Source organism: Notolepis coatsorum (assembly GCF_963971535.1).
Source record: "Notolepis coatsorum genome assembly, chromosome: 15".
Classification (NCBI taxonomy): Eukaryota; Metazoa; Chordata; class Actinopteri; order Aulopiformes; family Paralepididae; genus Notolepis; species Notolepis coatsorum.
This window is the reverse complement of record NC_140179.1, coordinates 40,603,584-40,629,606: the sequence shown is the minus strand read 5'-3', so window position 1 is coordinate 40,629,606 and position 26,023 is coordinate 40,603,584. Positions and strand designations below refer to the sequence as shown.

Below are 26,023 nucleotides of genomic sequence, written 5' to 3'. Positions count from 1 at the left end.
CCTGGGCCCAAAGTCAGACATTCCTACCCTGGCTGCTCTGAGAATGCAGCGGTGGGCACTGATACTCATGGCGTATAATTATGACATTGAATATCGCAGATCTGCCGATCATGCCAACGCGTTATCCAGGCTGCCGAGACGTGACAAGGACAAAACGGCTGAAGATAAAAACATCTTCTACTTCTCAGCAGTAGATGACCTCCCTGTGCATGCAAGCGACATAGCACGGAGCACTTGCAAAGATCCAGTGCTGAGCAAAGTCAGAGAGATCACTTTAAAAATCGTTGGCCAGACCACATTGAGGATGAGGCTCTCAGACCGTTCTTCATTAGGAGGACAGAGCTATCTGAAGAGCAGGGATGTGTTCTGTGGGGCAGGAGAGTTATTGTTCCTGCAGCACACAGAGCCAAACTACTGAGTGATCTACACACTGGACACCCGGGGATCTGCCATATGAAAGCATTCGCAAGATCGTATGTGTGGTGGCCCCACATGGATAATGACATTGAGAAAACAGTACAGCACTGTGGAGCGTGTCAGTCAGAGAGAACACTGCCCGCCGCAGCCCCGCTGCACTGTTGGCAGTGGCCAGCCCGTGTATGGCAGAGGATACACATAGACTTCTGTGAGAAAGACAAACAGTACTTCCTGGTACTCGTTGACAGTCACTCAAAATGGCTTGAAGTTGTTCCCATGACAACCACTACAGCAGTGAAGACCATTGACGTGCTCCGGAACATATTTGCTTCTCAGGGCCTACCAGAAGAAGTGGTTTCAGATAATGGACCACAATTTACATCCTGTGAGTTCAAGCAGTTTCTGAGGAGCAACGGTATCAAACAGACACTGGTGCCAGCATACCACCCCGCCTCGAACGGGGCAGCGGAGAGGTCCGTACGAACCGTTAAAGCAGCACTCATGAAATAGGTTATTGGAGAAGAGGTTCTGCACACCAAACTGTCACTACAACACAGACTGGCAAACTTCCTGTTGATGTACAGGAGCACACCGCTCGGTGACAGGAGTCACACCAGCGGAGCTGTTCTTAAAACGTCAACTGAGAACCAGATTCAGTCTACTCAAACCAAGCCTGGCGAGAACAGTTGAAGAAAAACAACTAAAGCAAAAGACCTACCATAACAAAACAACAACAAAGCTGAGAGACCTACAGCCAGGTGACCAAGTGCGTGTAAAAAACGTCCGTGATGGAAAGGAAAAGTGGTTAAGAGCAACAGTGGTAAAGCGCCTCGGACCAGTCAGGTACCTGATCGACGATGGAGGGAGACAGCGCTCAGTCCATATTGTCCACTTACTGTTCTCCAGAGAAGAAACACCATACCAACACACCAGTGACAATGTGACACAGACTCTAGATTGCACAGAGCCATCTGTCAGACCAACCACTAAAGAGACTCAGATCACCAGGGAGTCCACACCAGGACCAGCTCACACTCCGAGGAGGCCTGCAAATGACAGCCCTGAACCAGCACCGCTGCTGCAGCAAAGCCCAACACAGCATAAACCATCGCAGAGTACAGCTCAACCCAGAGACATTCTGCCAACACCTGTTAAAGCAAGCAGTCCTACCCTGCGCCGGTACCCGCAAAGAGCGCACAGGACACCAGCAAGGTTCAAGAATGATTAGATGAGACTCAAGCGGGTTAAAGAGAAACGAATGTTCTTTCGTATTAGTGATGTTATGTTCTGGGGATGTTTTAATAGAACAATGGCACTTTAAAGATACGGGTGTTGTTATAATGTATTGCGTTATGCCAGTAATTGTTGAAGTGATTTTGGTTATGGTGATAACAAAGGAAAAGAAAAACGAAACAGTACGAGTTTGTATTTACAGGGAAGGAGTGTAATGTATTGGATATTACATATAGCCTATAGCCCCCGCGCGGCACCCTGGAGTAGTTGGCCTTAACGTCCATTCACTCGCTCTTAACAACGCTCCATTCCCTTAACGACCATCCACTCCCTGTTTACAAAACCATGTATTATTTTGGCCATTAGTGGCGCTGTTGCGAGTTTGTGGACTGTGCTGCTGTATCCACATTTAGGAGAAGAAGAACAGAAGAAGATATCCGTTTAGCAGAGTTGGAGAAAGTAGCGTTTTTTTAAAACCTGTTAACGTTTGAAGGTGAGTTTAAACTACTAAATAAGATCCGATTCCTAAACACTGTCACAACAGCAGTCATATTGTATATTTTCAACAATACGTTTGTTTACCAATAGGTTATTGGGTTTGTGTTGCCGCTGTTTAAAGAGACTCCAATTGAATTGATTTACCGAGTGATTGAGTTCGTTTTTTTTTCAAATGTAAACTACAGTATAAGATCCCAACAATGTCACAACAGCAGTCATATTGTATATTTGCAGCAATATCTTTGTTCACCAATATAGGTTATTTGATCAGGGACAGTGCATATCAATCAACAGTTATACATTTATAAATGAATACAAATTAAAAACTGTAAATATGCCAACATTAGCAGGGTTGCTAGTTTTCAGTTGTAGTCCCTGGGCTAGATGTTTAAAGCCCAACCTCCAGGTTAAACCCTACTGATCAATTATGGGTAGTTTACATCATTGGTATATAATTATATATATATCTGTACATATCTCTTACCTACTCTTACTAGTTACACTGCTGGCCAGTATGACTTACTACCATAGTGTCTTTATACCTGTATCACTGTACATATTAATACTATATCTAAATCTGTACATATCTCTTACCTACTCTTACTAGTTACACTGCTGGCCAGTATGACTTACTACCATAGTGTCTTTATACCTGTATCACTGTACATATTAATACTATATCTAAATCTGTACATATCTCTTACCTACTCTTACTAGTTACACTGCTGGCCAGTATGACTTACTACCATAGTGTCTTTATACCTGTATCACTGTACATATTAATACTATATCTAAATCTGTACATATCTCTTACCTACTCTTACTAGTTACACTGCTGGCCAGTATGACTTATACCATAGTGTCTTTATACCTGTATCACTGTACATATTAATACTACAACTCTGTACATACATGTAGTACTCATAGTACTCATTTATATATGTTATACCCAGTTTAACCACCTGTACAGTGTATATTACTAGTTCACGTTACTGCTACATAGTCACTCTGGTTGGATGCCAAACCTCTTTTAGTTGTACTGTACTTGTGCTGCATGATGACAATACATTACAATCTGCACTGAATTAGTCACAGAATGTTTTGGGACTAGAAGGTTTACAGGGTTAACCGGCTGTTGTGTGGCAGTGAAAGGGTTAACCTTCTGTGTATTGTTGAAGGTTTAGTCCACATTGTTTATTGAACAAAAATACAATATGAAGGTTGGCCTTTAAGCCAGAAACAATAGTACTGTTACATTTGTGACATACGATATGCAAATATACAGTAAGGAACCTGACGCAAACTTTGCCATCACAACCATTGAACTATTATAATAGTTAGGATCTATGGGTAACAGTACTGTATATTTGCATATCGTATATGTCACAAATGTAACAGTACTATATACCTGTATGTCATGTATGTCCCTATGTCATAAATGTCATGATGTCATGTATGTTGTGTGTGTCATAAATGTCACTATGAATTGAAAATAGGGGACCCTGATGTAAACAAGACAAACGTCTTTCTCTGGTCTGCATCCCCTTAACAATTGTGTGTATTGAGCCGTACTGTATTGTACCCATTCTGCAATCTGTTAAATAAAGTTTTCATTCATTCATTCAGTGAGATGCTGGAGAAGCAGCAGAAACAACAACAGCGGCTCCCCAAGAGGACACACAACTGGTCAGCCAAAGTCCCGGTTCCTCAGAGATGGCTCCACCATCCACTTTTTTTTTTTATCAGACTGGAGCGGTGAGATACTGTACTTCTACTGCTCCACTAAGGTCTTCCAGACCTATGCAGCAGAAGGACTCACCAATCCCAGGATGCCATTCCAGGACTTTGTTGAGACAGAGTTTTTTCAGAGGGAGTTGGAGGCCTGGAGGGATGTCTTTATTCTCCTTTATTTTATATATCAGAGGATTTTATAGTATGTCTGCACTTTATGTGCTCATTTCATCATTCATGTATTTTACATTCTACTAAAACTGAATCAAACCATAAACAAGGTGGCCCTAAAGGATGTTAGATCCTAATGTGAAAAACTGTGATTTTATATGTCTGCTCATTTGACTTATTTCTACTTTTATCTTTACGCCCCACTATCTGCTGGGTGCATACTATAACCTTATCATGTTTTGTAACAGATTACAGAAGCATATTGGAACGTGAGGTTCTGATATGAATTGATTAATATATCTGCATTATTTTATCCCACTTTATGCTTTGCTCTTGCTGCTTGTTTTACACTGATTTTATGTTTTATTTCTTACTGATGTAAAGCACTTTGAACTGCAATCCCCTGTATGAAAGGTGCTATACAAATAAAGTTATTATTATTATTATTACTGAGACACAGTTCTTTCAGATAGATAGTTTTTAAACCAGCTCAAAGCCGTTTTACCAAGACCTATATGCAGCCAAGCCTCTGCAGTAATGCGTGATCCACAGAGTCAAACGCTTTAGACAGATCAACAAACAATGCTGCACAGTGTTTTTTCTTGTCTAGTGCTTCAATTATGTCATTTGAGACTAGCATAGTCGCTGAAGTACTATGGATCTGAAGCCTGACTGAGACTTGTTAAGAATATTATGGTCAGCTAGAAACTCTTTGTTTACAAGAGATTCAAAGACTTTGGCCATTACAGACAATCTGGAAATAGGGCGATAATTATTTAGGTCAGAGGGGTCTCCGCCCTTTAACAAGGGGAGAACCATGGCCGACTTCCATGAGCTAGGTAATTCACCAGATATGATATGAACATTTCCTGATGACGCTGCCATTTTAGCTCTAATTAAGAATGACAGTGACCTAGCTGACTATTATTTGGAAATCCAGTGGTTTGTAAACTGGTGCGACAATAACTGTCTGGTTTTAAATGTTAAGAAGACTGAGGAGATGGTGTTTGACCCCAGAGGTGTTGGGGACCACAGGCCTGTGGTCATCCACACACAGTCCTGTGCATAAATTAAGAAACATGATTTAAGTTGACAAAAACCTCTGCCGCTACAATCTAATGATAATCTAAATATGTGCAACAAGGAGAGACGGGGACAGAATTAATGAATGAAAACTTTATTTAACAGATTGCAGAATGGGTACAATACAGTACGGCTCAATACACAAAATGTTTAAGGGGATGCAGAGCAGAGAAAGACATTTGTCTTGTTTACATCAGGGTCTGCCATTTTCAATTCATAGTGACATTTATGACATACATGACATTTATGACAGGGGCATACATGACATACAGGTATATAGTACTGTTACATTTGTGACATACGATATGCAAATATACAGTAAGGAACCTGACGCAAACTTTGCCATCACAACCATTGAACTATTATAATAGCTTTACTATTATAATCTAAATCTGTGCAATATTCATGTTTATTTAGTGATATTCATGTTTATTGATTCAACATAGCTGTTTATCTTTGATAATGTATGACAGGCTTTTGCCCCGACCGGGATTCGAACACGGCTGCACGAGAGCAGTTCAGCTCCTTGGACAGCGTGACAAATGCACCCATTTCATTGGCTGTCAGTCTGTTACACCTATACACGGCTGGCCAATATGGGGGAGCTCCCGTAGCTCACCGCATATCTCGGCGCTATTTCTGCGTCGGGGAAAACCGTGCTCGTCACGGATCTGGGGGACACGAGTTCGATTCCCGGACCCGCCATCATTTCTCAGAATGTCTTCCCCTGCTCTACATCCCATTTCAACCTGTTTCTGTCGGTCATGCTTGACCAGAAAAGCGATAAACACTAAAAAACAAAGTTTAAAAAAAAAAAAAAAAAAAAAAAAACGAATATGTTACAATGAGCACACACACAACACACACACTGTACACGCTCACACACTAGCAGCCACTTTAACATGAGCACACACACACTCATGCTGCACACGCTCACACTTATGGTCAGTTTACAAAAGGAAAGGTCATGAAGTGGATTTCCCAAGCTATTTCGGTTCTGCTCTGCTTCAGAACCGGGTTGCTGGTACTCTGCGTTGTGATTCAATACCTTAAAGCTCTGGGAATCACTTCTGTTCAAACTGAGCGGTGCAGGCAGAAGGAATTTAGGAGGAAAAAGGTTATATAGCAGTTGTTTAATCAAAGTTTAAGAGTGTATACAAATTACAATAAGAAAATGCTATAGTTGTGATCACAAACACTATGCCGTGAGTGATACAACTAGACTAATATTACAGTATAAAGAATGATAGTTGATAAGTTGTTGATGGTCTTTGCTGTCTGGCTGACAAAACAAAGCAGTCTGTTTTCCCTCCAAAAAGTCCTTTGTCCTCGTTGCCTGCTGCCTTGAGTGTGGGTGGTGAAGAGGTCTTGTCCTTGTGGGTTGGTTGTTGTTTCAGAGTCCCTCTTTCCCCCCATCACCCCCATCTTATAGCCAAGGCCCAGTGTCTCGGAGTTGATGACATCATCACATTATTTCCTCCAATCACAGGACTGCTAAGCTGGTATTTGAAAAATAGGGGTTTGGCTTAATAGCCCAACCCCCGTCACATAACTGCAAAAAGAGGCTGTCCTTACAGTCAACAATATATACTGTCCTTAAACATTGCATCATTTTCATTTCCATTTATCTATATTTGAATTACAATTGCCCACATAAACACAGATATATTTCTTTATCACTAAGTCTGTTGACTTTAATCATTCTTTTAGAATAGAATATAACTGAATAACAGATTAAATTAGAACTAGATAGAAGAGAATAGATCAGAATATAAAACCATCAATTAATCAAATTGAACATAAATGAACAGGCACATTAACTAATTACCTAATTTAAGTATGACCAAACCTAATTATATTTTACTTGTTTGGAGCTTAAATTAAGGATTTCAATAGTGATCTTCTCTGTGTGTGTGTGTGTGGATGTGTATGTGAAAATGTGTGTGTGTGAGTGTGTGTGTGTGTGTACCTGTGTGTGTGTGTGTGTGACTATGTGTGTGTGTGTGTCTCTGTGTGTGTGTGTGTCTGTGTGTGTGTGTGTCTGTGTGTGTGTGTGTCTGTGTGTGTGTGTGTGTGAGTCTATGTGTGTGTCTGTGTGTGGGTGTAATCAGACCTTTGATGGTCACATGTAGCCATCAATATGTGACCTAATCATTGTCTTTTGGCAGACCAGTTGGGCCTTTGATGTCTCCTAAAAGGAGACACATGTTCCTGCCCTTTGTTCTTACCCACCCCCTAAAGGGAAGTAAGTATTACCCCAGCTGCCACTATATGCAAATGCCCTCCTGGAGAGACCACAAGGTCTTAGTGACACAATATGAACTATAATTAAGGGCCAAGTATTTCTACACATTAGTTAATCATGAGATCTATGTTGGGAATTTACCACAGTTACTTTAAGAATAGTATAGTATAACTTGAGATTGTATAATATAGCATTGTATAGCAGTGTACATAAAGACCCAGTGCCTCATCCATAGCTAACAGTGTATTGCACTACCACAGGACCTAGCATGTCCTACCATGCTCTGTAAATAACTCATGTATACCGATATGCCCTACTTTGTTACTTGTTTTATTGCACAATGTCGTTCTATTGGATTCTTATTATATATTACTATTGTATTATGCACAATCGCTGCAGGCAAGACCCCCCGCCGTGACAAATAAAACTCTTGACTTGACTTGACTTGAGACTGGCAAGGTGTTCCGCCACCCGCCTGGTCTGAGACCTGGCGACCTCCTCCAACCGGCTGAGGACCAGAATGTTGTTCAGGTCCAAAAAAAACGATGCAGTGGTCCCAGCGTGGTCTCCAAGCACTTGGTGAAAGTGCGAGGGGCCAGAGAGTAACCGAACAGCATTCTCTGGTATTCTTACGCAGTTCCCTGAAAAAGGAAGCGCAGGAATTTCCTGTGAGGAGGGAAAATCGGGATGTGAAAGTACGCATCCTTCAGGTCTATGGAAGTGAACCAGTCTCCCACTCTGACTGCACGCAGCAGGTGTTTGACGGTCAACATCCTGAACCGTCTCACCGCAATCAATCGATTGAACGAGGACAGGTCCAGTATGGGTCTGATACCCCCCGTTTTCTTGGGCACCAGAAAATATTGGGAGTAGACCCCTCTCATCACGTCCTCTAGTGGGACCGTGATAATGACCTGCTTCGCCAACAGAGATTGAATCTCGTCGGCTAGTCCATCCTCGGAGAGGGGGGCCATGAGGAGAGGGATCCTCCTCATGGCTGTGGTGGTAAAGGCATCATCGGCCCACCCAGCCATCTTCTGGGCCGAATCGCCTCCCGGCGTCGGCTTCCGGTCGGGGTGCCACTCCAATATTTCTGGGCAAAGGATCAAAGCGAGCAGCTTATCTAAGCACGGTACGCCGGTCCTAAGCCCCCTGACCCGGCCCTCCACCTGTGTAAAAGGCAGATAAGCCTTGGTCAGGCTCTTAACACTCTATACCACCTGTCCTTTAGTGACATAAGGGTTAATTGGGGGAAAACCCAGACACAGCAGGCCCTGCCCGCTGCTTGGGTCCCCTCCGGAGCACTTCCCCACCATGCCATCGGCTGGCGGGGGTACAGGGAGTGGTACCCTGTAACGTTCCCCAGGTTGCTGCGCCATCCTGTGGACTAATTCAGGTGGTGCAGCTTTGTTCCCTGATCACCATTTTGTGTCATGTTATTATTATCAATTTGTTGTCTGTGCATTTGATGTCTGTCTTGTTGTCTTGTCTGTGATGTTACACTCCCTGGTCTAATGTCTCCTGTCTGTGTTGGTCTTGTGATCTGGTTTAGTGTTGTTATATTGTGTGTATTTATATTTCAACCTTGTAATGTTTCTGTGTCACTCTGTTCTTCCCAGCTGAGTCTAATTACCCAATTACCCTCCTGTGTCAATCAGTGTCTGTCTGTATATATGCCTGTGAGTTCCCTGTCTTCCCTGTTGTGTCATTACTCATGTTACCTTGTTCCTGTCGTGTTGTTCATGTGTTGTCAAGCCGTTCGCTGTTCACCTTTTTTGTAAGTAAATGATCTGTTCCTGTCAAAGTCTCTATCGCTCCTGTCAGGGAGGATAGTTTCTTTTATAGTGTTTTTGTTTTGTAGGGCAATTAGCTCGTGAGAAGGATTGCTCTACCTCTGTATTTTTGAGCTACTCTTTATGTCATTAAAGGAGCATTGCTCACTTTTCAATACTCAACACCTGCCTTCGTCTATCCTCTGCTGGTCTGCGCCTGGGTTCCTCTCTATCCACCATTTATCATGCCCCACCGTAACAGTACCCCATTGGCTGCGGCCACACAGTCGCCATAATACTGGGGAAAACACGTAATAACATTGCTTGTTGTCTGCGCTCCTCCATGTACACGTCCCACAGGGCAGGGGGGTTTAGCCCGAGCGTGCCAAGCAGGGAATACAATACAGGCTGTCCGGTGCTTATGCCTACCGGTTGACCGGTGCGATGGGCATCAGTGACAGCCTCAAAGTTCTTCACTGTTGCAGATGCATGTGAGCAAGTCTTCTCGCAGGAAAAATTAAGGAAGGAGGAAGTATGGGCCCCACCCCGGGATTTATGGGACCGGAGGTGGGCATGGCAATGGTAGATGTAAAGGTGCAAGAGAATTTTTTTTCAGCGAGTACAATAGGTACTATGAGCAACGGATGAGTTCCCAAAGGCAGAGCGAGACGCGAATGCCAGTAATGAAATATAACGTAATATATATTATATTCTACATTTATCTTCCTCTGCTGCTATATAGGTGAAAATGTTTGTATTGTAAAGTATTTAAGATTGCTATTGTCAAGGCAATTCGGGCAATTCGGGCCACGACTATAGTCGGGTTATCTCGCCAACCGTTGAGCGCCAGAACCCGAGTATAGTCGGGTTTCCGATCGTTTTCATCATTTTTTCTTTTATTCGATTTTTTTATTCTATACAGTCTCACGGACCTCTGTGTATCATTGGGACTCATTCTGAGACACCGAGAGTGCAATGCCGGCCGAATCCTGCTAGGTGGCAGTATCGCCCACCCTTTGAAACCTTATTTCACACTGTGTGTTACATTATATATAGTCCGGGCGGATAATTTTGACTCAGGCAAGTGAATGGCTTCATCCGAGCACTTTGGAACGGGTTCAGCATACTTCATGCATTTGTTCATGCATCTGAGAAAGGTATTACCTGACTTCTATCAGCATGTGACTTGTAACACCAGAGGCGGTAACATCCTAGATCACTGTTACACGCAATTCAAGGGTGGATACAAGGCTCATTCTGCTAGTGGCTTTGGTAAGTCAGATCACACGTCCATTTTCCTTTCACCAAAGTACAAACAGAGAATCAAAAGCACTCCCGTAGTCTCGCGAGAGGTGCAGAAATGGGATTTGACGTCAGAGGAGACGCTCCAGGCTGCGTTTGACTGCACAGACTGGAGCGTGTTCCGCGACACAGATAACATTCATGTCTACACGGAGACAGTGCTGGACTATGTTCGTACTTTGGTGGAGGAAACAATCCCCACTACCACAATGAGAGTTTACCCAAATCAAAAACCCTGGGTAGACAAATCCGTCCGTGAAGCTCTGAGAGCGCGCACCAAAGCATACAACGACGGCCTAGTGGCAGGCAACATGAATGACCACAAGGTGGCGCAATACAACGTAAGGAGGACAGTGACAGAGGCCAAACGGCGCTACAAGGATAAAATTTAACTCCAGTTTGAACAGGCTGACTCTAGAGCTATGTGGCAGGGGCTCAAAACGATGACAGACTACAAAGGCGCCTCCCTCAAACTGAACAGTGACATCTCCTTAGCAAATGACCTCAATACCTTCTATGCGAGGTTTGATGCTGGTAATAACAACACCAGCCCACAAGCCACGGCAATGGGGGGGGGGGGGGGGTCTGCTGCTGATGGAGACTCAGTGTTCAGGGTAACAGAGCATGAGGTGAGGCGGACCTTTAAAAAAGTGAATATCAGGAAGGCAGCAGGTCCGGACGGCATCCCCGGCCGCGTCCTAAAAGTCTGTGCCGACCAACTGGCCCCGGTATTCACTGACATATTTAACCTGTCCTTAGAACAGGCTGTCATCCCCACCTGCCTGAAGAAGTCCACTATTATCCCTGTACCCAAAAAATCCAAGCCTGCTTGCCTCAACGACTACCGCCCTGTAGCTCTCACCTCAATAGCCATGAAGTGCTTTGAGAAGCTAGTAAAGGGCTACATCTGCTCCTCCCTCCCCATCAACATGGACCCCCTGCAATTTGCATACCGCCCCAACAGGTCCACGGAGGACGCCATAGCCCATGTGCTGCACACAGCAGCATCACACCTGGACAAGAGGCAGGGGAACTATGTGAGAATGCTATTCATCGACTACAGCTCGGCATTCAATACCATAGTCCCCTCCATACTCATAGCCAAGCTCAGGGACCTGGGCTTGAACTATGACCTCTGCCAGTGGGTCTTGGACTTCCTGACGGGCAGACCCCAGGTGGTGAGAGCAGGCAACTGCACCTCCTCATCCATCACCCTCAACATAGGGGCCCCCCAGGGCTGTGTTCTGAGTCCCCTCCTCTACTCCCTGTACACACACGACTGTGTGGCTCAGCGGAGTAGCAATACAATCATCAAATTTGCTGACGACACAGTGGTGGTGGGCCTGATCTCTGCCAACGACGAGAGGGCCTACCTGGAAGAGGTCAAGGTCCTGGCGGGATGGTGCCAGGAAAACAGCCTCTCTCTGAACGTCAGCAAAACAAAGGAGATGATTGTGGACTTCAGGAGGTCGGGGGTCAAGGACTACAGCCCCCTCAGCATCGACGGGGCACCAGTTGAGAGAGTCAACAGCTTTAAGTACCTCGGAGCCTACATATCCGAGGACTTGACATGGACCACACACATTGACAGTGTTGTGAAGAAGGAACGACAACGCCTCTACTTCCTCAGGCGACTAAGGAAGTTCCAAGTCAGTCAGAAGATCCTTAAGAACTTCTACTCATGTACAATAGAGAGCATCTTGACTGGCAACATCACCTCCTGGTTTGGGAATAGCACTGCACAAGACCGAAGCAGACTACAAAGAGTGACACGTTCAGCCGAACGCACAATTGGAGGGGGGCTCCCCACCCTCCAGAACATTTACAACAAGCGTTGCAGGGGCAAGGCTAAGAGAATCATTAAAGACTCCAGTCACCCGAACAACTGCCTCTTTGAACTGCTGCGGTCAGGCAAGCGATACCGGAGTCTCAAGGCGAGCACAGAAAGACTCAGAAGAAGCTTCTATCCCCAGGCCATCAGGCTGCTAAACGAACAATGAACACTACACAACAACAACCATCAAACGCACATAGCACACACATCCACACGCACACACTCACTTTAAACAAACACACTGTAGCACCCACTCCACACACTTTATAGCACACACCCACTTTAAACAAACACACTGTAGCATCCACTCCCCACACTTTATATTTATTGATGAAGGATTGCACTACAACTCGTACACCTTACTGTAAATTGTACCTAAATTGTACCTCATCCCATTTCTGCTTTGCACTATATAGTACTGTACATTAGTACACTGCATAGTATTGTATATTATATGGTAACTCAGTTACGTCTATTCTGCATCGAACATTGTACATATGTCTATACTGAACACTGTGACCTCATTTTCTACTTCTAAATTACATGCTATACTATGTTATTTGATACTATCTTGTCTAGCACAGTCTCTGGAGCGTAACAATAAGAAGCATTTTGTATGAAAGTATTCTGTACTTCTGTATGACAACTATTAAAGAAACTTGAAACTTGAAACTTGAAACTTGTTGTGCCATTTTATGTCATGGACCCGATGGACATCAATACTGGAAATCGCGATCAGACAATTGGAATATTCTTTTTGGGATACCTCCTAGTAAAGCTAAGGACTATATGACATCAATCCTACTTTGATCCAAAAATTATTTCACATCGATTGCAACGATCATATGTAACGTACTCCAAAACGTATGCCGTTGCTGACGAAGAGCATCAAAAAACTCTTCATGATGCATTCATGATGAAACATAATACCTATTATATACCTTTGATTTGGAAATAGTAATAATGTCCAGTCGAGCAACGCGAACGCCTTTAGCTAAATTCACATAGCGCTCCATAACGCAGCTTCCAGGAATTAGCCAGGATCACTCTGAAACTATATAATATTCACCACGGGATAATTTAAAATGTTTTACATGTTGGACGAGAGATACGAGCCATAGTATTGTCTCCATAGCTATAATATAGAATATAGATATAGCTCTGCAAACATTGTGACGCACAGTGAAAATGCCTATCTTTTAAAGCGTGGCCCATTGATTAAGGATGGAGATAATGGCTGGCACTGAAAGTGTTAACTCATTGGACCCCACTCACGAATAAAGTCGGGTTAACTCGCCGACGCTTGAGCGCCAAACCCGAGAAAAGTCTGGTTTTTTATCGTTATTTCTTTTATTCGATATTCCCATTCATAATCCATCGAGGGAGCCTGTGTTATCATTGGGAATGAGTTTGAGATCGCAAATGTCCAATACCGCCACCTGCCGCCTTGCTACCGGTATTGCACATCCTTTGAAATTCTCTGTCTTCTTTTTTTTATCTACTTTTTTCTCCCATTTTCTATTTTCTCCCATCCCAATTTCATATTATCCAATTCTTCCCTCCCCTGTCTCGAACGTTGCTAGACCATGCCTCCCACTGGTCGGCTGCAATGTGGTCGAAGCCTTGCATCACGTGTCCCCTCCGGTACACGAGGAGGTAGCCGTCGCATCTTTTCACCTGTACAGCGCAATCTCTCAGTGGCAAGGAGTAACGCGTGGGAGGCTCACGCTGCCCCCGATACTTCCTGATTCTGCTGTACAGGCGCACCAACCGACCTGTAGGAGTCGCTGTCCACAACGTCCGATCCCCACCCACCGGCTTTCCCACCCCCTAATACTGCCAATTGTATTAGTATGAACGACCAGCCAAGCAGGAAGCAACGCAGAGAGCTGGGCTCGAACCAGCATCTCCTGCGTTAGTGGCGAGTGCCTTGCCCACTGCGCCACTTAGCCGCCCTGAAACTTTCTGTCTTGAGCTGTGCGTCGATCTAAAGTGTTTTGAGTGAAATGCACGTATTGCTGCATAGCGTCGTTTTCTGGGATTAGACAGGATTACTCTAAAACTATACTCATATTCACCACGGTATAAAACGGGAATGTATGGATGAAAAAATTATTTCTTTTTCACAAATTGAACGATAGATACTCGATGTCAAATGGGCAATAGTATTATATCCATAGCTATGATATATAATATAGTTTGAGCCCTGCAAACACCGCCATGTATTCCTATACTTTAAAGCGGTGGCCTTCTTACCACACGGTACACAGCGCCCTCTGGCGCTGATTGAGTTAATATGTGTAAAATGTTGAAAATACAAGTGCATTTAAAACTTTTTCAAACAGTAATTGATCAACAGGATTGATGAAACACACATAAGCTGCCGTACCATCTCCTGCTACCTTATTGTTGATTATGTAAAAACAAAAAGGTAGCTTGAGATGGTACGGCACATTTTTCTCAGAGGTAAGGATCCACTTCATCCAAAAATTTCTTTAAAGACTTTTAAAGTACCATACACCCAATTTCAGAATTCATACATGTTATTCCTCTGGTCGAAGTATAAAGATATATTTTTTTAATTAGCTCCTTTTTTTTTTTTTTTTTTTTTGTCTTTTTCCCCCTCCATTTTCCTCCGATTTTCTCCCATCCCAATGTTAGTCGTATGCCAATTCCCAGTCCCTTCCTGGTCGCTGCGCACTTACCCCCCACAGTCAGATCATCTGGGAGAGTGGAGGCTACCACGTGCTTCCTCCGACACACGTCCAGCCAATCACCGCTTCTTTTCACCTGGCAGCGCGGATTCTCATCGAGAGGGCGTAGCGTGTGGGAGGATCACACTATCCCCCTCAAGTCCTATCCGCGCTTAGCAGGCGCCCCGACCGAACTGTAGGAGTCGCTGTTTACAACGACCCGGACCCACCCCGCCAGCTTCTCCCACCCTCTAATACAGCCAATTGTATTAGTGCAGACGGCCAGCCAAGCTGGTGACAACCCCGGAGCTAATTAGCTCCTTATAATGACTTGGGAAAGACTTTATAGAACTGAGAGAAACCAGGGGAATGTTCTGAGTGCATGCAGGGGTGCGTTGCTCATGGGACGGGGTTGCACGCTGTCACCGTCGCCGTGCAACCGGCTCTGTGAGCAGAAGCACACGCACGCACATGCACGGATGTGCACGCACGTGCACACAGGAATGCGCTGCACTCGACTGATGCGCCAACTCGCCAAGTACCCACCTGGCTACTTTGCATAACAATAGCGCAGGTCGTCAGGTGTGTTCAAATACGTTCTCAGATACATTCACACATGGAAATAACATTATCATTTTTTTTTCAGTGTTGTTCCCATTCATGAGTAATGAAACACTTGAGGTTGTATCCGTTTAAGTGTTTTTTATGGCCTCAGTAGCTAGTAAAAGTAGAAAAAAATCATAAGGAGGGACAGCATTTTAAAAACATTTGCAAGAGATGCTTCGCACAAAAGTGTTTAAAACTCTTTAAAAACTAAAAGAAAAAAACATTCATAACGTTTTTATGTTACAAAACATATCATGAACTCAATTATAAAATGTTTTATTGTTTATTCACATTTTCAGAGCAGTTTTGTTTGAGGGACACAAAATGGCAAGTTTTCGTATAAGGACCCTACTGCGTTCTTACTTGGACAGAAGAATGCGACTGGAGTCAGACAGACACTGCACTGGAGGAGATAAAACTGGGAACGAGGTCACACTGCACTGGAACCCGGGCGAGAGTGGGCGTGTATGAATCTGTCAAACATGCCTTGCCTTATAAACCCTCCTCCGACCCCACCCGTTTCCCGTCCTCAAGTCAAAACTTAATTTTACAATCTTCTGTTGGTCTGATCCGGAAATCCGAGCAGGGATTGAAGAAGGGGGCTGCACCAATAAAGCATTTACAGGCTCATATCTGACGAATTCCACAAGTTGTTTTTGCATTCAATGATGTGCGTTAACTTGGCCCTGCAGCACAGAAGATGAACGACAACGACATCCTTGAGATGGATTCCGTGTCCGAAACGGACGAACCGGAGGAGGGTGATACAGAACTGGGCATGATGGAGTCGGAAGTTGGTGAGCTACTATCTCTACTGTTCACCTTTTCGCATACAGCGCTAACGTGGTGTGGAAACAGGTCTGTCTGTGCGAGACTATACCTTTCGCAATAGATGTTTTTTTTTTCTGAAGGTACAGAGAGCTATATGAAATCTGGAGTTTTAAAACAACAGGCCTACGTGATTTTATCAATCCATCCAGTGGCTGTTACTTGTCTTTATCCTTCATCATGTTTATCAATTACCTTACAACCCGACCAGACTAGTTGATTGATTGAATTGATTGAAAACTTTATTAACAGATTGCAGAATGGGTACAGTACACAGTACAGCTCAATACATACAATTGTTAAGGGGATGCAGACCAGAAAGACTTTCGTCTTGTTTACATCAGGGTCCCCCATTTTCAATTCATCATAACAATGACATACACGACATACAGATAGACAGTACTGCTACATCTGTACATTTATGACATACCAGATTTGCAAATACAGTACTGTTTGTGATACAAAAAGTGTCCAGAAAAGAGTGTATATACATTTGACGTAGAAACTGTACATTGGAGGAGGTTGGGTAGGTCGGGTCGGGTTGGGTGGGGGGGTGGGAGACTGTACATTGGGGGGGGGGGGGGGGCACACTGTACACTGTACATTGGAATACTGACAAAGCCATACTTGGTAATTTACTGTACAACTGGGTTAGGACATTTGTAGGGGCCAGTTTCGAATTGCAGTCTCCCATAGGTGTTCTTTGAGTGTTTTTGAAAGTGGGTAGTGATTCACATTCATTTACAATTTAATTACAACCCGACTAGTGTACTTCCATATTTGTAGATTATACTTTCTATTTGGATTTGATTTTCTGTTCACTGTGTGAGTTATGTCACTCATGCCCGACTGTGGACCCCATTCAAAGACTCTAACAGACTCTCTTCATTCAGAGGACCTCAGAGTGTTTGGCAAGACATGCCTCATACAGTATCTGTCACGGGCCACCGAACACAGACTTTGGCATTGTCTACAAATTCCATTGGCAGTTGTTTTCCAGAATAGCTCTCCTCAGTCCATGTTGTGAATTGAAAATAGACTGCCTGGCCCTGGACACTCCATATACTTCATCAGAGCATATATTTAGCATTTAACATTTAGCATTTTTGATTATATATTAGATTAGATTTAGACTATTGGATTATTAGATTATATGATGCATATATTTAGCATTTCGTTTTTTTTTTTTTTAGATTAGATTTAGACTATTCGATTATATATTGTAACAATATTTATTGTAGGGCAAACATTCTCACAGTTCCATTTACACGTGACCTGGGAGCTGCCCAGTACAACTACATTTGACACTGTTAGCCACTAGGAGCTGCCCAGTACAATCACAGTCTGACACACTGTTAGCCACTAGGAGCTGCCCAGTACAACCACAGTCTGACACTGTTGACTACTAGGAGCCGCCCAGTACAACCACAGCCTAACACTGTTGACGACTGGCAACGCCACTTGAGCAGTTGGGGTTTAAGTGCCTTGATCAAGGGCACTTCAGCTGTTGGTATTGAGGGACAGGAGTTATTCATTCATTCACTTCCCTGGCGATGATAGAGTTGGAAGTTGGTGAGCTATTCTCTCTACTGTTCACCTTTAGCATACAGCACTAACGTGGTGTGGAAACAGGTCTGGCTGTGCGAGACTACCTTTCAACAACGGGCCTACGTGATTTTATCATTCCATCCAGTGGCTGTGTTACTTGTCTTTATCCTTCATCATGTTTATTAATTACAACCCGACCAGACTAGTGTACTTCCATGTTTGTAGATTATACTTTCTATTTGGATTTGATTTTCTGTTCACTGTGTGAGTTCTGTCATGCCCAGGGGTGCAGTCTTAATATCAGAAGTGCCTGTACTCTGTTTAAATGAAGCCACGTGCACGCCACCTGCCCAGATCTTTCCTGCCAGTCCGGAGGATTGAACCGTTGACCTAATATATAGCTATAACACAATACATATACCTATAATAACTCCAACATATCAACAATATCAACCCCAACCCACACATCAGTCTATAACAAAAAACTGCTAACAAGGTACAATACTAAATGGGGCCTCTAGAGGTCGCTGTGCTACTTTTAAGTTAGTGGTGTGTGGGCGTACTGCTGAGAAGCTGGCCATGTGACGCCTGGAAGACATCTTGGAAGAGAACAGTAATTCTTCACGAGGGGGACCAAGTGCACATCCAGACAAAGTTACTCAGGAACAAAAGGAATTTTTCATTGCAGGAGACACAGGAGCGAGGTCTGACTGCACACTGTTCAGCTCACAGTACATTCCATTAGCTTTTTTGAGGCAAGATCTTACAGATGGAAACTTTGCCTCAAAAAATAGAATACAATTATTTATTGTGAGCTTAATAGTGTGCAGACCTCATTTGTGTACACCCTGCAGGGAGACAGTTTTACCTGATGCTATTGCTGATCTGATTATGCTTCTTGCCACTGCACAAATGGCCTTCTGTGTTTGTATTTGATTTGTATGTTTTTTGTTTAATGCCCTTGTTTTTATGTTGAAACTTGTTGTGTGCCGTGTTGGTCAGGACTCCCTGGAAGAAGAGATCTTGTATCTCAATGGGACATTCCTGGATAAATAAAGGATAAATAAAATAAAGTACTTCCCACAGGTTGCTAGTTTATTTGTGGTGGCGGCAGGCTGAGACGGGTAGCACACAGCGGAGCAGTGGGAAACGTACTAGACGAGACATGATCAATGCTTATCAGTTTGGGTTATATTGGGTTATCACTTATATCTACTGTATTGGTGGTGGGCCTGTTTCATATTGTAGTGAGCCACCACAAATAAATACCCTCAATGAGGGTGGATGAGCTGACCTCAGGTAGGACGCTTGTCTCTGGACTCTCAGGTCAGATAGGACGTTTGTCTCTTAGGTCAGATAGGACATTTGACTCTGTCTGGACTAGTCTCAGGTCAGGTAGGCTGTTTGTCTCTCAGGTCAGATAGGACGTTTGACTCTGTCTGGACTAGTCTCAGGTCAGATAGGACGTTTGTCTCTCGGGTCAGATAGGACATTTGACTCTGTCTGGACTAGTCTCAGGTTAGATAGGACGTTTGACTCTGTCTGGACTAGTCTCAGGTCAGGTAGGCCGTTTGTCTCTCAGGTCAGATAGGACGTTTGACTCTGTCTGGACTAGTCTCAGGTCAGGTAGGACATTTGTCTCTTTACTCTCAGGTCAGGTAGAATGTTTGTCTCTTTACTCTCAGGTCAGGTATAACGTTTTTCTCTGGACTAGTCTCAGGTCAGGTAGGACTTTTGTCTCTCAGGTCAGATAGAACATTTTTCTTTATCTGGACTAGTCTCGGGTCAGGAGGACATTTTAGATTTTATTTTATTTATTTTATTGACGTTTATTTCAAATATGCAACATAACAAACAAACACGGAACAATTATTTCACAATTCATCACCCAGAGCGTAACTATGGTGTCTGTTTTCAAAACAACATCTGCTTCCAGTTAGATTTCCCATAATGCTTTGCGGGAGCATGGAAAGATTACAGGCCTCTCCGTTCCTGCTTGCAGTATTGTGTCATCTGGTGTGTAACTTATGAATCGACACTCGCAGTACCGTCAGAGCTCCTGTTATGTTGTTCAGTGTATCATATAGGCTACTGGTTGTCTCGGCTCTCTGCTGCTGAGTGTGGACAGGGGGATTCCCTGGACTTGTAATATATAAGGCTGGTTACTATGACTACACAAATCCACTGTTTATAAAGTCTCATGTTATGAAATTTTATGATTTGGTTTATTATAAAACTATGCAAATAATGTACAGAGCTAAAGCAAAGTTACTCCCAGACGGTGTGCAAAGGTTTTTTTCAATACATGAAAGAAAATATGAGAGACATTTGTAAATGTACTGTTCAAAAAGCTAAGAAGGGGATTAAAAGGAGATGTATTTCTATTGTTGCCGTTAACTTGTGGAACAATGCTGATATACATTTAAGAATGAGTAATTCGCCTTTGGTTTTTAAGAAAATGGTTTGTATAGCTATTTTTGAAGATTACAAATGTGAATAATTCTTTTTTTGTTTTCTTTTAGAATACTGTTTTGGAGTCTTAATTTTGTTAAGAATATAGGACGGGCATGTATAAGCATTATGCTTCAGTCTGTACTCTGTACCTTTTCAGTCACTGCCAAATCAAAGATTGTTGAATGATTGTGCATTAGGGCTGCAACGATTAGTCAACATAATCGACGACGTTGATCATAAAAACTTGTCGACGCCGAATATTTGCGTCGATGTACGATGTGTTTTTTTTTTTTTTTTTTTTTTTTTATCTTTGTGAAAGTGGCTTCTTAGCTCTGGTCCAGCTGAAGAAAAAAGAAGAGGAACAGATTGGACATTGAGCATGACCTCAGAGTTGCTTTGTCTACCATCACCCCAGACTTTGAGACTCTTGTCACTTCAGGAGCAAACAACATCCCCAGTTATCCCATTAGTTCCCAACTTCCCTGGGATGTTAAGCTAAGAAGTCTGCTAAGAAGGATATATTATTATTATTATTTTATTTCATTGTGTTTTTAGCCCTAGTTGCACTTTTGTTGCAACCCCAGTTATCCCATTTACCATTAGTTCCCCCAACTTACTGTCGGTCTGTTATGTTAAGCTAAGAAGTCTTCAGCTGGACCAGAGCTGAGAAGCCACTTTCACAAAGAGCTAAAAAGCTAAGAAGTCTGCTAAGAGCCCGGAAAAGGAGCCGCGCCCACAGGAAGCAGAGATGGAGGGTGTGACAGAAATAATCGTTAGATTAGTCGACTAATCGAAAAAATAATCGACAGAAATAATCGTTAGATTAGTCGACTATCTCGAAAAAATAATCAACAGATTAGTCGACTACCAAAATAATCGTTAGTTGTAGCCCTATTGTGCATTATTGTATTGTGTGTGATGACTGAATAATACTACTACTACTACTACACTAATACAGTGCTGGCTGAAACCACAGCGGCAGTCGCGTGCTGCACGTGTGCACTTGTCATTGTTTCCAGGGCGTTTCCCTGGAATTCTGTTGCTAGGGGAACAGTTTTTACCCAAGTGTATATTTCCTGTCAGTTATTGATATTACAGGGTTTTTGCGACAGGGTATTGGAGGTAGAGTGGTCGTCTGGTAATCTGAATGTTCCCGGTTAGATAATTTCTGGCTTCTCTTGGCAGCGTGTCGAAGTGTCCTTGACTAACTAACTGCTCCTGATGAGCAGGTTGGCACACATTCATTTAGTTTGAGTAAATTAGTTTAAATTTGTCCACCAGAGATGTCATCGGGGACATTGAATCCTTGTGTTGTGTTAATTACAGCTTCATGAAATGACAAGGTATTGCTATTTTTTTGTGTGTGTAACCAGGGCTGGACGGTATGGTTTCTAAAATGTATATCACGGTATAATTTGAAGCATAGACGACGGTAACTTATATATCACGGTATATTCATTTATCTTAAAATGTCAATCAATGCTTCTGAAGGGGTAAACACTGGCAGCTATTACTGTACTCTTGTATTACTAGGACATATTTCACATAGTACAGAGGTATTTTAAGAAAATTTATTGTGCAAAACTGCAATAGAGAAATGCAAAACCTTTTCTCAAGTTACTTCCATCTCTAAAAAATCACTTCTTTCATGAAAGACAATCAAATCAAGCGGCACAAAGTGAAAATAAAAACTACAGCAGAACAGGAGGTTTCTTTCCCTCAAACAACTCAAACACAATAAAACTCCAACATAACTTAACTTTAGTGTACATGTTTGACAACGTAGAGAGAGAGTGAGAGAGCGTGATGTAATAGGATTGAGTTTGAGGTTTGAGTGTCCTAAGTTGCTGTAGTTGATGATGTCACACCAGGATGTCATTGTCAACACAGAGTTGGCAACGAGAGCAGCCCGATGGATAAAGCAATATAAAGAAACGAATAGCCAATAAATGTGTAGTTATCTTTGAACCTCATTGCTACTGCTGTGACTAGCTGCTCTAGTCTACCGGTCACAAGGTATGAAGGTATAGTCAAAATCCATACCGTAGCGCAAATTCATACCGTTTATACCGTATACCGCTTATTAGGGATGGGTACCGAATTCTGTACTTTTAAAGGTACTTACCGAGGGGGAGCTCCAGTAGCTCACCGCGTACCTCGAACGCTATTTCGGCGTCGGGGACAACCGTGCGCGTCACGGATCTGGGGTACACGAGTTCGACTCCCGGACTCGCCATATTTTCTCAGTGTCTTTCCCCCGATCTATACCCCATTCAACCTGTCTCTGTCGGTCATACTTGACCAGAAAAAGCGATAAACGCTAAAAGAAACCAGCTGACTGGTCAAAGTAAAAAAAAAAAAAAAAAAGGGTACTTACCGAAACACGTCGGTACTACCGAGTATCGATTCACGTGAGATACCAATTTTTTTATATATATATATATATATATATATATATTGTTTTTTTACACTTTTTTTTTTAACCGTTTTTCTTTTTTTTTCACAACGTTCACACGCACAATATACTCTTACCTAGGATTTGACTTGATTCAACGACAAAGCAGTCGGGGCAATGGCAAGCCGAAAACGGTCGAAAGTGTAGTTATTTGAAGTTTGGATATTTTTTTTCATGACTGAGGTAGGTAGATAAAATTTTTAGAGACTAAAGTACCGAAAAAAGGTACCGTTGGGTACCGGTATTGATTCACAGGTACCGGTACCGTATTGGTTCAAATGTGAACGGTACCCATCCCTACCGCTTATACCCTCCACCCCTATGTGTAACCTAATTGTACTGCATGTAAAAACAACTGCCTGGTTCTGGCCAGGTTCTGCATGTGACCTGCATACATGATACTGTGTCTGTAAAGGGTCTTGTGTGGTTCCATTGAGCCCCTTTCTTTCCTTTTTTTTTCTTTTTTCATTTGCTCCCATCCCCCAATTTAGTCATTATGCCAATTCCCTTCCTGGGACTCGTTATGCTACCCAACTGACAATCTGGGGAGGGTGTAGACTACCACATGTCTCCTCTGTCGGTCTGGGGAGGGTGTAGACTACCACATGTCTCCTCTGTCGGTCTGGGGAGGGTGTAGACTACCACATGTCTCCTCTGTCGGTCTGGGGAGGGTGTAGACTACCACATGTCTCCTCTGTCAGTCTGGGGAGGGTGTGTAGACTACCACATGTCTCCTCTGTCGGTCTGGGGAGGGTGTAGACTACCACATGTCTCCTCTGTCGGTCTGGGGAGGGTGTAGGCTACCACATGTCTCCTCTGTCGGTCTGGGAGGGTGTAGACTACCACATGCTGCCCTACTGTCAGTCTGGGGAGGGTGTAGACTACCACATGTCTCCTCTGTCGGTCTGGGGAGGGTGTAGACTACCACATGTCTCCTCTGTCAGTCTGGGAGGTGTAGACTACCACATGTCTCCTCTGTCGGTCTGGGGAGGGTATAGACTACCACATGCTGCCCTACTGTCAAGTCTGGGGAGGGTGTAGACTACCACATGCCTCCTCTGTTGGTCTGGGGAGGGTGTAGACTACCACATGCCTCCCTGTCGGTCTGGGGAGGGTGTAGACTACCACATGTCTCCTCTGTCGGTCTGGGGAGGGTGTAGACTACCACATGCCTCCTCTGTTGGTCTAGGAGGGTGTAGATTACCACATGCTGCCCTACTGTCAGTCTGGGGAGGGTGTACTGTAGACTACCACATGCTGCCCTACTGTCGGTCTGAGGAGGGTGTAGACTACCACATGCTGCCCTACTGTCGTTCTGGGGAGAGTGGTGTAGACTACCACATGCTGTCGGTCTGGGGAGGGTGTTGATTACCACATGCTGCCCTACTGTCGGTCTGGGGAGGGTGTAGACTACCACATGCTGTCGGTCTGGGGAGGGTGTAGACTACAACATGCTGCCCTACTGTCGGTCTGGGGAGGGTGTAGACTACCACATGCTGCCCTGCTGTCGGTCTGGGGAGGGTGTTGATTACCACATGCTGCCCTACTGTCGGTCTGGGGAGGGTGTAGAAGACTACCGTATGCTGTCGGTCTGGGGAGGGTGTAGACTACCACATGCTGCCCTACTGTCGGTCTGGGGAGGGTGTAGACTACCACATGCTGCCCTACTGTCGGTCTGGGGAGGGTGTAGACTACCACATGCCTCCTCCGATACATGTGGAGTCACCAGTCGCTTAGTTTCACCTGACAGCGAGGTGTTTCACTGGATCATGCTATCTCCCCCAGATCCTCTCCCTTCTGAACAGGTGCCTCGTCCGACCAGTAGGTGTCACTGTTGCAACAGTCAAGATTGTGTTCATAGGGACGTCTAACCAACTAATCAAGGGTGTAGGTAAATGGTAAATTTGCATTTATATAGCGCTTTTATACAAAGCACTTTACAATTTGTTCCTCACATTTTACCCATTCACTCACAACCATGCAAGGTGCCAACCTGCTCATCAGGAGCAATTAGGGGTTAAGCCACTTAAGCGTCTTGCTCAAGGACACTTCGACATGCTGCCTGGGAGGAGCAGGAATCAAAGTGAAGACTGTTTATTTACCAGATCAAGGACGCTCTTTGTCACAGACTGTGGTGTACAAAAGCCTGTCGCAAAACGGTATTGAGGTTTCATAGGAAAATGACATAGCAAAATGCATTATCCAAGAAGCATGTAGGAGAATCAACACATTCTAGATAATGTTGTTCAATAGACGTACTGTAGTAAAAGATTAATATTATATTTTAATGAGTAGAGCCCCCTCGCACTCCAAGACATGTTGTTTCTGGGTGGAGTTAACATGTTGTTTCTGTGTGGAGGTAACATGTTGTTGCTGTGAGGAGTTAACATGTTGTTTCTGTGTGGAGTTAACATGTTGTTTCTGTGTGGAGTTAACATGTTGTTTCTGTGTGGAGTTAACATGTTGTTTCTGTGTGGATGTAACATGTTGTTTCTGTGTTTCTGTGTGGAGTTAACATGTTGTTTCTGTGTGGAGGTAACATGTTGTTTCTGTTTGGAGTTAACATGTTGTTTCTGTGTGGAGTTAACATGTTGTTTCTGTGTGGAGGTAACATGTTGTTTCTGTTTGGAGTTAACATGTTGTTTCTGTGAGAGTTAACATGTTGTTTCTGTTTGGAGTTAACATGTTGTTTCTGTGTGGAGTTAACATGTTGTTTCTGTATGGAGTTAACATGTTGTTTCTGTGTGGAGGTAACATGTTGTTTCTGTGTGGAGGTAACATGTTGTTTCTGTGTGGAGTTAACATGTTGTTTCTGTATGGAGTTAACATGTTGTTTCTGTGTGGAGTTAACATGTTGTTTCTGTGTGGAGTTAACATGTTGTTTCTGTGTGGAGTTAACATGTTGTTTCTGTGTGGAGTTAACATGTTGTTTCTGTGTGGAGTTAACATGTTGTTGCTGTGTGGAGTTAACATGTTGTTTCTGTGTGGAGTTAACATGTTGTTTCTGTGACTGTGTGGAGTTAACATGTTGTTTCTGTGTGGAGTTAACATGTTGTTTCTGTGTGGAGTTAACATGTTGTTGCTGTGTGGAGTTAACATGTTGTTTCTGTGACTGTGTGGAGTTAACATGTTGTTTCTGTGTGGAGTTAACAT

At 43.5% G+C, this 26,023-nt stretch overlaps 1 protein-coding gene across 1 annotated transcript in view; it reads left to right on the top strand.

The window, feature by feature from the left end:
• Positions 1-16,170: 16,170 nt before the first annotated feature.
• ano6 (anoctamin 6) overlaps positions 16,171-26,023 on the top strand; it is a 68,799-nt gene continuing 58,946 nt past the window's right edge. The window contains exon 1 of the mRNA XM_084330743.1: positions 16,171-16,382. Coding sequence (XP_084186869.1) covers positions 16,286-16,382 — 97 coding nt within the window. The 5' untranslated portion in view covers positions 16,171-16,285. The remainder of the gene's footprint in view (positions 16,383-26,023) is intronic.